The following is a 14,594-nucleotide window of genomic DNA, read 5'->3' on the forward strand; positions in this document are numbered from 1 at the left end:
GGAAAACCCAAGCCATTATCAGCATCAGGTCCAAAAGGCAGCGTCTGTCTCGGTAACATGCACATCTGTGAATGCACCATTAATGCAGAGAGATATGTCAAATTTTAAGGGCAACATATGCTACCATCCAGACATCATCTTTTCAAAGGGGTGCGCCTGTGTTTTCCAGCAGGACAATGCCAAACCACGTACTGCCCGGATTACAAGCGCACAGCTGCGTTAGCGAAGAGTGTGGGTGCTTGGTTGGCCTGCCTGCGGTCCTGACCCGTCTCTGGTAGAGAATGTGTGGCACAGTATGAAGTGCAAAATATGGCAACGAAGGCCCCATACAATTACACAGCTGAAGACCCGCATAATGGATGAATGGAGCAACATTCCGCTTGTTACACTTAACCAAATGCTTAATAAGTGTTATTAAAAGAAATTGTGATGCTACACAGTGGTAAACACTCAACTGTCCCAACTTCTTTGGAGCATGTTGCAGTCATCAGATTTGAAATGAGTGCATATTTAAAAAAGACAGTTAAATTCACAAGGTAAAACATCAAATAATGTGTTGTTGTAATGTTTTCAGTATAGTAGTGCAGGGTGAACAGAATTTACAAATCACTCCTTTTCGTTTTTCCATACTGTCCCAACCTTTCTGGAATTGGGGTTGTAATTTCACAGGGTCTTTAAAGGCGCATCCATCCATTATCTATACCAAATTAATTCAAGTCAGGTTTGTGTGGGGTCAGCGCTTATCATCCCAGCAGGCAGTGGATAAAGGGTGGGGAGACACCCTCACCAGGTCACCTGTCCATCACAGGGTCCGCACACAGTCACTCACGCACTATTCACACATATGGCCAATCTAGAGACTCTGGTTTATCCAACATGCATACCTTTGGACTGTGGGAGGAAATCGAAGTGCCCGGAGGAAACCCACACAAACACCCGGAGAACATGCAAACTTCATGCAGATGCACTGGAATCGAACCTAAAACCCTCATGCTGCGAGGTGACAGTACTAACTACAATGCCACCATGCTGCCCCTTTAAAGACATGTGTTGGTGGATATTAGTAAGAACATTCTCACATTCTTTTTTTTTAAATGTTCCCCCTTTTTCTCCCCAATTTTATCCGGCCAATTACCCCGCTCTTCCGAGCCATCCTGGTCGCTGCTCCACCCCCTCTGCCGATCCGGGGAGGGCTGCAGACTACCACATGCCTCCTCCCATACATGTGGAGTCACCAGCTGCTTCTTTTCACCTGACAGTGAGGGGTTTTGCCAGGGGGACGTAGCGTGTGGGAGGATCACGCTATTCCCCCCAGTTCCCCCTCCCCCGAACAGGCGCCCCAATTGACCAGAGGCGGCGCTGGTGCAGCGACCAGGACACATACCCACATCCGGCTTCCCACCCACAGACACGGCCAACTGTGTCTGTAGGGACGCCTGACCAAGCCGGAGGTAACATGGGGATTTGAACTGGCGATCCCCATGTTGGTAGGCAACGAAATAGACTGCTATGCTACCTGGATGCCCACATTCTCACAATCTTGACTTGATAGACTAGTATTTCTCCAAGAAGGAGATTCTCCCTCTGCCCTCTAGTTTTGGTGCAGGATCCAGTGGAGAGTACAAAACCATTAAGTATCTTGCCCAAGGACACCACGACACCTCGACACCACCCCCAACCCCTTCTCCCCCTTGCCCTCATCAAGTCAATAATTTTTAAAAAGCTCTGCATATCCATAAGTACATCTGCAGCAGCCTAGTCACATTTACAAAGACACCTGGCCACACACGGTCTAGGAGCTGAGGTACGTGGTTAAGCTCACCTTGGCAGGGGTGTGGATCCAGATGGCAGCGTTGAACAGGATATGGTCACACAGCTGCTTGAGCAGTGGTGCCCCATGTGTCAGGCCATCCAGATATTTAGCAAAGGACAGAAATTGCTCCAACACAGCCCTGGTGATGTGTACACGTGATGACTGCAGAGAGAAGTATTGAGTCACGTCAAATAATGGTCAACACACAACAGCGATGCTGTAAATGGGTGAATATTCATGCCTACTGATATGACGCGTTAAATTCAAAACCCAAAACACATATATTAAACCTCAATATAGGTGAAGTCCTGTATGAATCAACAAAAACGGTGGCATCTTGTTACCTAATGTACCAGCAATGTTTCATGTCATAGCACCTTCAAACGCAGATTCCTAATGCAAATTGCATGTTTGCAAGCAAATGATTGGTAAAAATAAATAAATTTAGCCATTAATTCGTTAATTCAACTGGTGGATTTCAAAACATGAACATTTTCAGGGCCAGTCATAGAAGCTTGACTTCCTAGTGAGATGGAGGCTTTCACTTTGAAGGGGACTGCTATCATTTCGGTCTGGCACCTGTTCCCTCCCCAGGTGTAGGCAGAGTGAGGGCAGGAGCGAGGGAGAGAAGCAGAGAGAGAAAGAAGGGAAGGTGTGGCATAAACAGATAAGGAACAGATGGCGCTATATGTGGCAGTGTGAAACCTGGCAGCAGGGAGGACGAGGAAGAAAAAAAAAATCGTCAGATCTCAAGTGTCAGCTCTGCCTGGTTGTTAGTTAATAGTAGTTGAAGCCAGCAGGCAGGCAAGTCACCGAGTGACAAAGTGGAGTCATTTCTCAATACTACTAAAGACCCATCACTCTGGGGACACGAGCAACCTGCTAGATCTGCATCACAAGCGTGGCAAATGAAAAGAGATGGGGAAAGAGGAGAGAGAAAACAAAGTGGTGAAAAGAAAAGGGACAACATATCCTTGTGGTTTTTCTCCTCTGGCTCCGTTCATTTCAAAACAGCATAGAGTCTGAGTTTATGGCCATAAGCTGACTAGACACTTGATCAGGCGTTTGTGGCCAGTAGAAAAGGACACACTGTAAAAGGAAAAAAATGCCCGCACACTTAAAAAAAACAATGCTCTACAGATACAAAAACAAGTGTGAAAAGGTGTACAAGCACAAATATGCTGTGATTTTTTTCTTTTTTTTCAGATTACGTAATATGATGCAATGGGAGCACATCAGTACATATGTCATGTGCTCTCGTTGCGCAGGAATTGTTTTCATGGACACACCTCGAGGCCTCAGGGCTCTGCTGCCGGTGATAAATCATCAATTTGTGATGACAGGACTTAAAGGTTACAAACTAAAAAACATACAGATTATTGGAGGGGAAAATTTCATACCAAAATGCCTCTTCAACTCACTGAAAATATCTGGGTTCTCGGCTCAACAACGCACGATTAGGAGTTTAACATGTATTTCATTTTATCAAAGAAGGTTGAATCAGTTCATCTGGATACAATGTTTATTGACAGATATGTTCCTCTCACTAAACATTGTATCTAGATGAACTGATTCAGCTTTCTTTGATCTTCTTACCTGGATTATTGAGCATGCATAAAGACGTATTTCATGTTACAACACACAGGTCAAAGACTGGCAAAATAATATGTTGCTGCCTGTCTTCATGGATAGCCTTTAAGTGAGAGGTAACTGCTGTGAGATTTACAAAAATACCACTTAGGATTTACTTTGTCGGATAGGGCATACTGAAATTACTTCTTCTTTGGCATGTAAATTTCAAGCGAAAATATACGAGTTTTGTTGACTGTGGCTAGGCTGAATGAAAATGTGCTGAAAGCTGTGTGGAATTTATTATACCTTCTCCAGTAGGTACCCAATCACCAGAAAGCCCTTCCCTCCCAGCATCTGCTCCTGCATGGCCACAGAACTCTTGAGCAACTCAACCAGGAAGGCCAGGAGAGTAGCGCTGCAAGACAAGACCAGGCAATCACTCTTACAGACCAAAAGAAAAAGCAGCCCATCTATTTGTAGTTACTGGATTGCTTTGTGAAGTTTCTCTGCAAACAGCAGCAGAAGTGGCTGTAGAATTGAGAAACAATGTGGCAGGGAGAGGTAAAACGCAAAACCAAGGTCATTTGCAGAGGGTGTCAGCAATCAACGGGGAACTCCAGTCTGTTGCTTTCATCCCTCTTCGACTCGGAAAAAAAACAGGTTTGCTCGCTGTGTCCTTTGAGCTGAGGATGGATAGCGAGTGGACTTCTGACAGGGATGTGTGTGTGTGTAATTCCCGCATAGAGGGCATTTTTTGTCTTTTTTGTGAGGTCCTGCTATTGAAGCTTTTTAGCTGAGTGTCAGTGACACTCGCTGACACTTCTTAATCGGCTTTCCCCCCACATCCTGTATTGGGCTACGCTCCAGCAGCACCACGCTTAACAAAGACACATCACTCCTGTGCAGACTTGTTCACAGATACACACACCAATGTAATGTTGTGTTAACTGGGCTCTGTCAGTCTTTGTGTGTGTTTATATATATATATACATATATATACACATATAGTACATATCTTCTGTCTGCTTTAATTATCACCACTTTTTGGCCCTTTCTTTCTCACCCTCTGCATCGCTATGTTGTGCACTCTTTACCATGTTAGCCTTATGCAATTGGGCAGGGATCGAGCCAGGGTTGACAACATTTAGAAGGAAACCCAGTTCTGCGTGTTCCTCGTTTCCTCCCTGTATGATACGTTCTTGCAATGACCGCCCTTTTTTCTTTCTGAACATGGAAGGGCAGTAATCCTACCAGTGTCCCATCATCACCACTGTGGAAATTGAGGCAAGTAGAGAGCAACTGAGCTAATATGTTTAGTGAGAAGACTCACTGTGTGTATTTATTAAAGGTACAGTTGAGTGCAGATGCAGCACAGCCACAGCAGTCATACTGAGTTCACTGCTGGAAAAGCTGGCTTGGACTTTCTCAGCCCCAGCAGGGTAAGCCTCTAGCCACACTGGTCTAAAAGGCATCACAAGGACAGAGCAGAGGAGAGAGCGAGCGAGAGAGACAGACAGACAGACAGACAGTGACAGAGAGAGACTGAAGAGCAAATAAAAGACAGAGGCTCGAGCGGGATAAGAACAAATATAGAGAAATAGAGGGGTAGAATGAGAGAATGCTACAAGAGAGAGAGAGAGAGAGAGAGAGAGAGAGAGAGAGAGAGAGAGAGAGAGAGAGAGAGAGAGAGAGAGAGAGAGAGAGAGAGAGAGAAAGATAAAAGAGAGCGAGAGAGAATGGGAGAGGGAGAAAGAGAGATAAGAGAGAGAGAACTACAGAGGCGGAAAGCTCTGGGTATCAGGGCTTTGCGCTGCTGTGTGGCCACTGCTGCATCTATCGAGTCAGACTTGTCGCTGAGCTAAGAGAGGATTAGAGCAAAGCTGTGATTGCATCCAGAACGCAGTAGGAAGCTTTGGACTGGTCAACTCGAGATGACTGGGATGGGCGGTCTGAACCAAGTAGCTGAGATAACAGAGGACACCTGGAAAGAGATTGGCCGGTGGATGTCAGAGGAGGAGAAAAGAACTTACAACAGCTACATCAGGTTCTGTTACTGAGTAGGCTGCATAAGTAACACTTTTTTATTCATTATTAATCCATCATACCATTACATTTTTTTCCAGTAGTTTAATATTTCTTCAGAGCTGCAATATGTGCATCGAAGCCATTGCAACATTTTCTTACATCCGTTAATACAATCTTTGCTAATAGGTTCAAATAATATGGTAATCTCATAAATTTGGGGTCCTTAATTTATCATATGCACAAAATCTGAATGTCTTTTGTTTGAGAATAACAAATATTCTAGTATTTTGGTGATAAAGTCTTTTACCAGAATAATTTATAAGGTTAGTAATCTTACTTCCCTGTCACCCATCTTCCATGTGTGATATTTCATCGATTATGTTCCGCACCACTCACCACACAGTAGTCTCCACTTGGCTGTCATTCAGTTGGTGGTAGTCTAGCTGAGCAAAGAGGGGAAAGAGTACCTGGATCCCACCAACTGAGTGGATTGCACTGTGAATGGAGTGTGTCACAGTGGCTTTCACATCCTGCAGGGAAGATAAAAAAACAAGACTAAGTAAAAACCTAGTATATAGCTGGACCATGTATGGTATGTTTGAAATTGTGGTCAATTTGTTATCAGGATAGTCAGTGGTAGTGTCTACAATGTGAATTCCTGGATATTAAATATTAATCTGCAATTTTCTGTCACGGTCCCAATACGTTCCACTCACATCTTATGATGTTTGATTTGAAAGAGAACTTAATTTGTAATTCTGACTACTCCAAGACTCACTCTGTATTGATAAGTGAATTTAAAAAGAATGGATTGTGGCCGCTGATAGCACCACGAATTGCGCATCACTTATGGGGCGGCATGGCTCAGCAGGTACAGCGGGTCATCTAGTACTCAGAAGGTCGTTGGTTCGATCCCCGGCTCCACAAGAGAGAGTGTCAAAGTGTCCTTGAGCAAGACACCGAACCCCTAACTGCTCCTGATGAGCAGGTTGGTGCCTTGCATGGCAGCCTGTGTGCGTGTGAATGGGTGAATGTGAGGCATGCATTGTAAAGCGCTTTGAGTGTTCGGTAGACGAGAAAAGCGCCATATAAATGCAGTCCATTTACCATTTATCACTCGCAACCACTATATGCCTCATCTCGAGGTCCGATGCACAAAAGATATTGCAGCACAAACACACCCATAAAGTTTTGCAGCTGGGTGCAATTTGCCTTTGTTATGTGTCTGATTGCAATTATCCATAGGGCAAAGTATAATTGGTGGCATTGTTCCAAAAAGACAGTAGTATAGCAAGAATTGTTTGACCTGGCAACCTGTATCTGCGAATGATTTCGGTCTCAGTTAAATCAAAAAGTGATATTCTCCTTTGAAATATCTGCTCATGAGCACGCCTGGCATGTCGGTGCCGTCGCCTAGCTACAATCACCGCTGCAATGATCACTGCAAAGTCTGGGTCCCAATTACCACCAACTCTCTTAAGACGCCATTAGTTTTCACTGCGGGTGGCTATTAGCACTGTTTTTTTTTCCTCCAATGAGGCTCATTTGCATAGACAGTGGCCAATTTTGTGTGAAATGTATACATATTACATAATGTAAATACATGCAAATAGCACCAAGACGCTATTTGCTTGGCAGCGCAGTTAGGGGTGCATTTCCCCCTTTATGTGTGCTTTCAGAATTACATGGTTTTTTTTGTGTTATTTGTGCAGGTTTAGCGGCCGCAAAAGCCACGCAATCCTTTTGCGAATTAGCCAGTGAGTCTTTTGTCTGAGTGATGTTATTCGGGGTGCTTTAACTGTGTGCTCTCCCCCATGCCTCTCGGCGCTCGGCCGACCAATCGTGTAACTTCAGTAATGTTGCTGGTCACCTGATCCAGCAGCCCAATCGTGTAACTTGATCACTCAGTCACTCCAAACATGATCAATCAGTCATGGAAATTCACGTTTTGAAAGGCTAACCCGCTGGTCCGGTCCAGCCAAAAAGGTCAAACACAAGCACACACTGACAAATAATACACTAAAACAAGTAACAAATGAATGTCATCACCAATGACAAAACCTTTTATATATCTCAGTGTATTCATTTTCCTTTTCATTCCAGTGATCTGAATAAATATCTGGAGTTGTCAGATATAACTCACCTGTAGCATAAGGGCATGGGGTGAGTGCACAAAGATGGAGGCATTTTCCTTGGGTGAGGACTCCAGACATAGCTGGGCATCAGTTGCCTTGGCGTTGTAGGTGAAGGCAATAGCGCTGGCCAGCTTTCCATCGTACAACACCTGCTTATGATGCTCCGCCAAGTGGATGTCACTTTCTGATTTAAACTTGAATGTGCTCTGGGAGAGGGGCAATAGTAAGATGATGGAGGGATAGAGAGAGCGAAATATGTACAGACAGACAGGGAGAAAGGAAGTCAGTGAGAGATAGTTTATTACTGTATAACTGCGCCCCCCCCCATTTAATTGCCCTACAGCCTTATCAAGCCATGAGTCCTCTTAAATTGAAAACAAAGCAGCATTTGGAAAATAATCACTCTATTGCTTATTTATACAAGTTATAAGACCATCACGGGGGAAAAAAATGTTAGTTCCACTATAGAAATTGTAAAAGTACACGAGAAAATTGTTTTTTTTAATGTTCAGCCACATTTCCATAATAAGCCACATATTCAGCCACGTGTTCACATAACTAAGGAAATGACTGAACTGATAATTATATCTGAAGTGAGCCATGTTGACCCTGCAGTATCAAAGGGAGCCGTTACAATATTGACCACAGGTCAACAATCCTGAACTCAGATTATCACTTGAAAAGGAACACGGAGTTGCAAAACTTGCCGCTAATATTAATCAGTTTTTCCTTCGAAACGTTGTTTTTATATGGCGGTGAAGTTGCCGTGTCAGCATACTGTGCATTCATCGCTATGTTTTACAGATTTCCACAGCCGGCTGTGTTTTTGGAACGTATTCAACCCACGTAATTAAAAGCTGATTTCAGTTTATGTAGATGGCTGTGGTAACAGCATATGGCGGTTTTGGAAAAGTAAACCATTGTGAACGTGGTAAACAATCAAGCAAGGGTCGTCTCGGAGCATCTGCGAGACGAGATGTGAAATAAATGTGTGTAAACTACAGCATTTTGGAGGTCAAAGCGAGTGAGAAAACAAAAACACAAGGACTTTTAATTAATTAAGGACTTTAATGGATCTCATTAAAATGATGTTGGATATCGTTTAGAATGGTGCAGACAGATTTCATTGTCTCAGCTTTCAAAAACCAAAGCACATCTCCCTTTCGGAAATGGGAAGTTAATATTGGCCACTGGACTGTTTTGAAACCCAGCAAGACAATTTGGGGGGGGGGGGATTTTTCCCCCTCCTTTTTCTCCCAATTGTACTTGTTCAACTATCCCACTCTTCTGAGCCATCCCGATCTCTACTCCACCCCCTCTGCCGATCCGGGGAGGGCTGCAGACTACCACATGCCTCCTCCAATACACGTGGAGTCGCCAGCCGCTTCTTTTCACCTGACAGTGAGGAGTTTCACCAGGGGGATGTAGCACGTAGGAGGATCACGCTATTCCCCCCAGTTCTCCCTCCTCCACGAACAGGCGCCCCGACCGACCAAAGGAGGTGCTAGTGCAGCGACCAGGACACATACCCACATCCGGCTTCTCACCCGCAGACACGGCCAATTGTGTCTGTAGGGACGCCCCACCAAGCCGGAGGTAACATGGGGGTTCAAACCGGCGATCCCCGTGTTGGTTGGCAATGGAATAGATTGCTACACCACCTGGACGCCATCCCCCCAGAAAGACAATTCAGCAAAGTTTCCCACTTGTGTGTCTTAAGGCACCTCGAGACAGGTCTAAAGACTGTCTCCAAGCACAGCGATGGCGACATTCTCCTAAACCTGAGGAAGTACGATGTTCTGTAGCTCAGTTTCACATTCATTCAGTCTGACAAAATAAATAGCACTAACTAATCGATAATAGACTACAGTGGGTCCAACTCTTAATTTACACAATCCATTAACTCTTGGCAGATGTGTTCAATTAATCTGACAACACACTGCGGGTGGAATAGTCTCAACAGGGACACCGAGTCTTTCATCAGGGGGACTGAATAATTAATGAAACAGCCTTCCCTCACTCAACCGCAGACAGCAAGTGATGTGGTGATAAAGACCAGGCGAGACAGGATGCAGTGTAGCGAGAGTCAGGGAATACCCAGCAGCTCCCAGAGGGATTGTTGTTCATTGACAGGATAGACAGATTATGTTATGCAATACAAGCAGATGGAGGTCATGTGCTGTGTCAAAAATGCCTCTAAATCTAGGCTGCTTGCTCACGGCGAGGCCGCCGTGGGATAATATGATGGCTGCCGTTAGCCGGCGAGCCTTATGAAGCTGTCAGCTGGTTGACTGACAGCATGTTCTGCTTTGTGTGTCTGAAATGTGTTCTCTTTTCCTTCTTAAATAGGTGGAACGCTACAAAATACATAGTACGCACAGCATGTTGGATGATATCGCTTATTTTGTTCAGCCGCAGGAAACAAATATTCAAAGGAACAGCATATAAGAGGCTTATTTTAAGGTTGACAGATTGGTTTGAAACTTTAACGTAGTACCTTTTTTTTTTGTTCGTGTAATTCTTCAGCTGCAAACATCCAGGGCGTTCAGCTTTACATTCTAAAGCTGCATCTGGCTGCCAGATAACATTTAGTCTGAACGATGTTGTATGTTGGCCAGAAACACATTTGTTGCCTCACAGCATTAGCATACGGCACATTGTTTAGTTGAGCGTCAGAAATTACCCAGGTCATGCTAGTTTCAGATACATGGCTGTTGACAGAAGAGTAAAAGGAACTGTTTGTCTGTCCCTGTGCTGTGATCCAGTCCACATAAGAGACTGTATGCATCTCATCATGACGTCTCTTTAACATCCTTCAAAGTTCCCACTTGCAGAACCCAGCAGACGCCAAGTCGAGAAATAACAAGCTCCGGCGATCTGGCACTTCAGTGCAGAGCGCTGGTGCAGTGTTAAAATAATGATCCCATGGGCTGTGGTTAATGACCATGAGAGCCTCAGTCCACAGGCCAGACGCTTGTACAAAGAGACTAGATAGAGCGCAGCTGGCCCACCCTCCTCCAGCACCAAGAGCCATCAGGACCTGAGGCATCCCCCTTGTCCGATATTCGCGCGGCAGCAGGCGGACTGAATCTTAAAACGCATACAACAAAATCGGGAACCACCCAGGCTCTGCGGCATCTGAGCCCTCCGCCGTTGTGCTTCTTAGATACCGCAGGGGTCACTGATATGAAACAACCTGACTTGAGCTGCACTGATTTCAACTTAATGCATGAAAAAGCAGGGTGTGTTTTCTTAATGTTGAGCAGAGAAGAACAATAAAAATGAAATAAAACAAAATAAGCAAAGTTTAAAAAAACAAAGATCTTGTTGAAAATTAGTGGATTTTTTTATTTTTTTATTTATACTTTAAGTTGAAGGCAAAAAAGGACCAGATGAGACTGGGGGTCTGTTTTAACGGAGTGTCACACTATTGACATCTTGGCAGTATTGGGCCGATAGGGTTCCAGTTTTACTGAACACCTGCTGGCAGCTTAAGTGCTTCTGTCCCCACTGCAGCACGAGTTGACAGCAACACCTCCTCCACGGTCCACAGTCACAAGAATGACAACATGAATCAAGCACAATTCACTCCAGGCTAACATCAGCACTCTTTGAAAAATATAACCCCTTTATAACTAAAAATATATTGATTTTCAGGGTGGCACAGTGGTTAGCATGCTTGCCTCACAGCAAGAAGGTCCTGGATTTGAGCCCTGGGGTAGTCCAACCTTGGGGGTTGTCCCGGGTCATCCTCTGTGTGGAGTTTGCATGTTTTCCTCGTGTCTGTGTGGGTTTCCTCCGGGTGCTCCAGTTTCCTCCCACAGTCCAAAGACATGTAGGTCAGGTGAATTGTCCATACTAAATTGTCCCTAGGTGTGAGTGTGTATGTGAGTGTGTGTGTGTATGTGTGTGGGCCCTGTGATGGCCTGGCAGCCTGTCCAGGGTGTCTCCCTGCCTGCCGCCCAATGACTGCTGGGATAGGCTCCAGCATCCCCGTGACCCTGAGCAGGATAAACGGATTGGATAATGGATGAATGGATGGATGGATACTGTTTTTCAGTTTCTCATTTGGACAGATGGCCAGACCAGCATCTCCCTAAGTATTGATACTTTTATGATGTAGTATCAAAATTTTTTGAAGTAGTACTAGACATCAGATACAGTCTTACTGCATGATAACATGTCTTCCCTGTCAAAGAAGAACCAGGGATTCAGCCCTTCACAGTCTCTTGCAGAACTGTGCTGCAAAGTGGCACTGCCCTAAGTAAGAAAAAAAAATACGACTCATATAAGATATGTAAAATAGCTTTGATGAAAGCAGCCAAAAGGACAACAATTCCAAGTGCATCATCATAAAAGAGTTAATGTCATGCATAGCTTATTTGCCTTGACCAGCAGAGACAATGACCCATGCTCTGTTGGAAAGCTGTCAAGTGACCGATGTTAGGACACCAGACATGCATTTCCCTAAACTGGAATGCTGTTTACAGCCATCTTTAAATTGAGGGTTGGGTCCGTTGTCGTATTTTGGGGATTGGCTTCTCTCATTCCCTGCTGTGTGATTCTAAATCCTCCTGTGCGAATCCCTCTCATCCACATTATCCGATCCAAAATATGGGATATGAAGCATTAAGCAGCTCTGAAAAGATTCAGAGGTGGTGTCTGCTTCAATGTCTTTCTATAACTATTCTCACTCTTTTCTAAGTTTCTCTGAATGTCTGAGAATGGTCTCGACATAAAAAGAGAAAAAAAAACAGAATGAATACTGATATCTGACAGAGCTGGTTTTGCCCTTGACATCTGTGGTCCATACAGGTTCAGGCCGATCATTTCACTTTCCCAATTATGAACAATATGAAAAGAGGTCTTGGAATACAAAACTGCAGTAATAAGTCTGTCAGATTTACAGCCATACATCATCGTGTGCTTCAATAATAGTACCCTCAGGCAGTAACAATATATGTATTTCAACTGGATGTCAGTGAGATAGTACTTAACTGACATATACTCACTCTGTGATTGCCTCCTCCTATTCAGACACTCCCTGTCATCTCCATCACATCCCCCCACAGTAGTAAAAGTTATATGAATTACTGTATGTCAGCTAGAGGAAGACTGTCAAATTTCGAGGTAGGGCCATTGATTGACACGATAACCCATGTTTCCATACAGATGTTTATCCCCCATCTGCTGAAAAAAAGCTAGCTTGAGTTCTGATGTAGATAACTGTGTATGGCCCCATCTCCTCCAAACTTGGCAGCTCCCTAGATTAAAACAGACATATCCCTGGTCCTCTGGACAGACATGGTGTTTCCCAGAGGATGACTCCCAAGTGGGCCGTGTGTACAATTCACCTAGCTAGCAGTATTTTACACACAACAAGTAAAGGCCATTCACAACTTCATCAAATGTGGGTAATTGCCTCCCAGCAACACCGTCTTCATTATTTCAAGCAATCTGGAGGGTCATTCTACTGCGTGTTAGCTCTGTGATCGAAGGTCTGGAACTGCAATTAAGGAGGGAAATGGCAAGTCACCCATGATTAGAGAAAAGACCAGATAAGAAGCTCTCCAGGGAATCACCCAGAACTGAATGACCCCATTGTTGTCTACAAGGCAATCCCTTCACAGCGCACTCCTGATTGATTCTTTCAACTGCTACTACCTCCTGTCATAGAGAGGATTTTTTTTTCAGAGACAGATCTTCAGCAAGTCCAGACCTATCCAGACGAGGTCGTGTCAGTTTGTAAAGAAGAGGTTTTATGATGCTGCATGCTAGCGCTGTCCATGGTGTGGTGATGTTGTAGGCCAGAACTGGAGGCCATGTCATGTGCATTTTCATTGTTTTCCAAGTATGAAGAGAGACAAAGGCTATTTAATATCCAATGGATTTGATTTTGGCAGATCCTGAGGCACTGAGTTACTGGCGGTGTGTGTGTGTTTGTGTGTGTGTGTCAGAGGTTTTCACCTGTGGTGCTACATTGGGTGCACTTTGTGTGTGTGTTTGTGTGTGTGTGTGTGTGTGTGTGTGTGTGTGTGTGTTAGAGCTGTGTGTTGGAGCTGTTCACATATTAAAAAAATACCCCAAAATTTTGGCTGATAATAATATCACTGCACCGTTGAAGGGCCACTGCCAGACCCCACAGTTCGCTACCAAGGACTGTTATGCTGATGAGATTATAGGGTAGATTATTAACTATTGCAAACTGTTCTCTTCTCTCATGTCTTTTCTCTCTCTCTCTCTGAATATCTTCTCCTTTCTCTCCTTCTGTGTATGTGAATGGTGTGATGCGAATCTCCCCCATGTGCATGTGAAGTCTGTCCTCCTCCCAGGTCTCCATAGTGACGGTGGTCGTTACCTGGATAGAGCTTGGCATCCCCCTCATCACATTTTTCTAATATATCTTATAAATCCATATAATTCTGTTATCCGGTTCCAATGTTGTATCCTTCTTTCACGACGATGTGTGACTAATGTTTTCTCGTCTCTCCTCCCGTGTATGTGAATGGTGTGATGTGAGTCTCCCCTGTGTGCATGTGCAGTCTGTCCTCCTGCCAGATCCACGTGGTGATGCTGGTCACACGGCTCGGGTCCTAGGCTATTCCGGTCTGGACACTGCTTGGCATCCTTCGCATTATATTCTTCATATATCTTATAATTCCACTACAATTCTGTTATCCTCTTTCAATGTTGTATTCTGTAAATTGTGTTTTATCCTTTATGCACAACATCCATTGCACATTGTCCGTCTTGGGAGAGAGATTCCTTCTCTGTTGTTCTCTCTGAGATTTCCTCCCATTTTTCCTCCCTGTTAATGTTTTTTTTTTTTTTTAGGGAGTTGTTCCTTATCCGATAAGAGGGTCTAAGGATTTTCTATTGCTGTAAAGCCCAGAGGCAAATTAGTAATTTGTAATATCGGGCTATACAAATAAAATTGATTTGACATGACTTCTAATCGTTCAGCTATACATTTGCCACAACATCCAATTTGTCACGTTCAAAGGTTTTGGTACCACCTACAAGCAACTAGAAAAAAATATAATACATAA

The 14,594-nt window shown here is 44.2% G+C and overlaps 1 protein-coding gene across 5 annotated transcripts in view; it reads right to left on the reverse strand.

Moving 5' to 3' along the window:
• Nucleotides 1-14,594, reverse strand: part of nbeab (neurobeachin b) — a 338,760-nt gene that overhangs the window by 207,598 nt on the left and 116,568 nt on the right. For all 5 annotated transcript variants that reach the window (XM_056283778.1, XM_056283780.1, XM_056283777.1 and 2 more), the window contains exons 9-12: nt 7,554-7,751; nt 5,807-5,940; nt 3,692-3,800; nt 1,823-1,975 (exon numbers count right to left, since the gene is read on the reverse strand). In XM_056283778.1, the coding sequence (XP_056139753.1) occupies nt 1,823-1,975; nt 3,692-3,800; nt 5,807-5,940; nt 7,554-7,751 (594 nt within the window). The remainder of the gene's footprint in view (nt 1-1,822; nt 1,976-3,691; nt 3,801-5,806; nt 5,941-7,553; nt 7,752-14,594) is intronic.

This window comes from Lampris incognitus, chromosome 7 (genome assembly GCF_029633865.1).
Source record: "Lampris incognitus isolate fLamInc1 chromosome 7, fLamInc1.hap2, whole genome shotgun sequence".
NCBI lineage: Eukaryota > Metazoa > Chordata > Actinopteri > Lampriformes > Lampridae > Lampris > Lampris incognitus.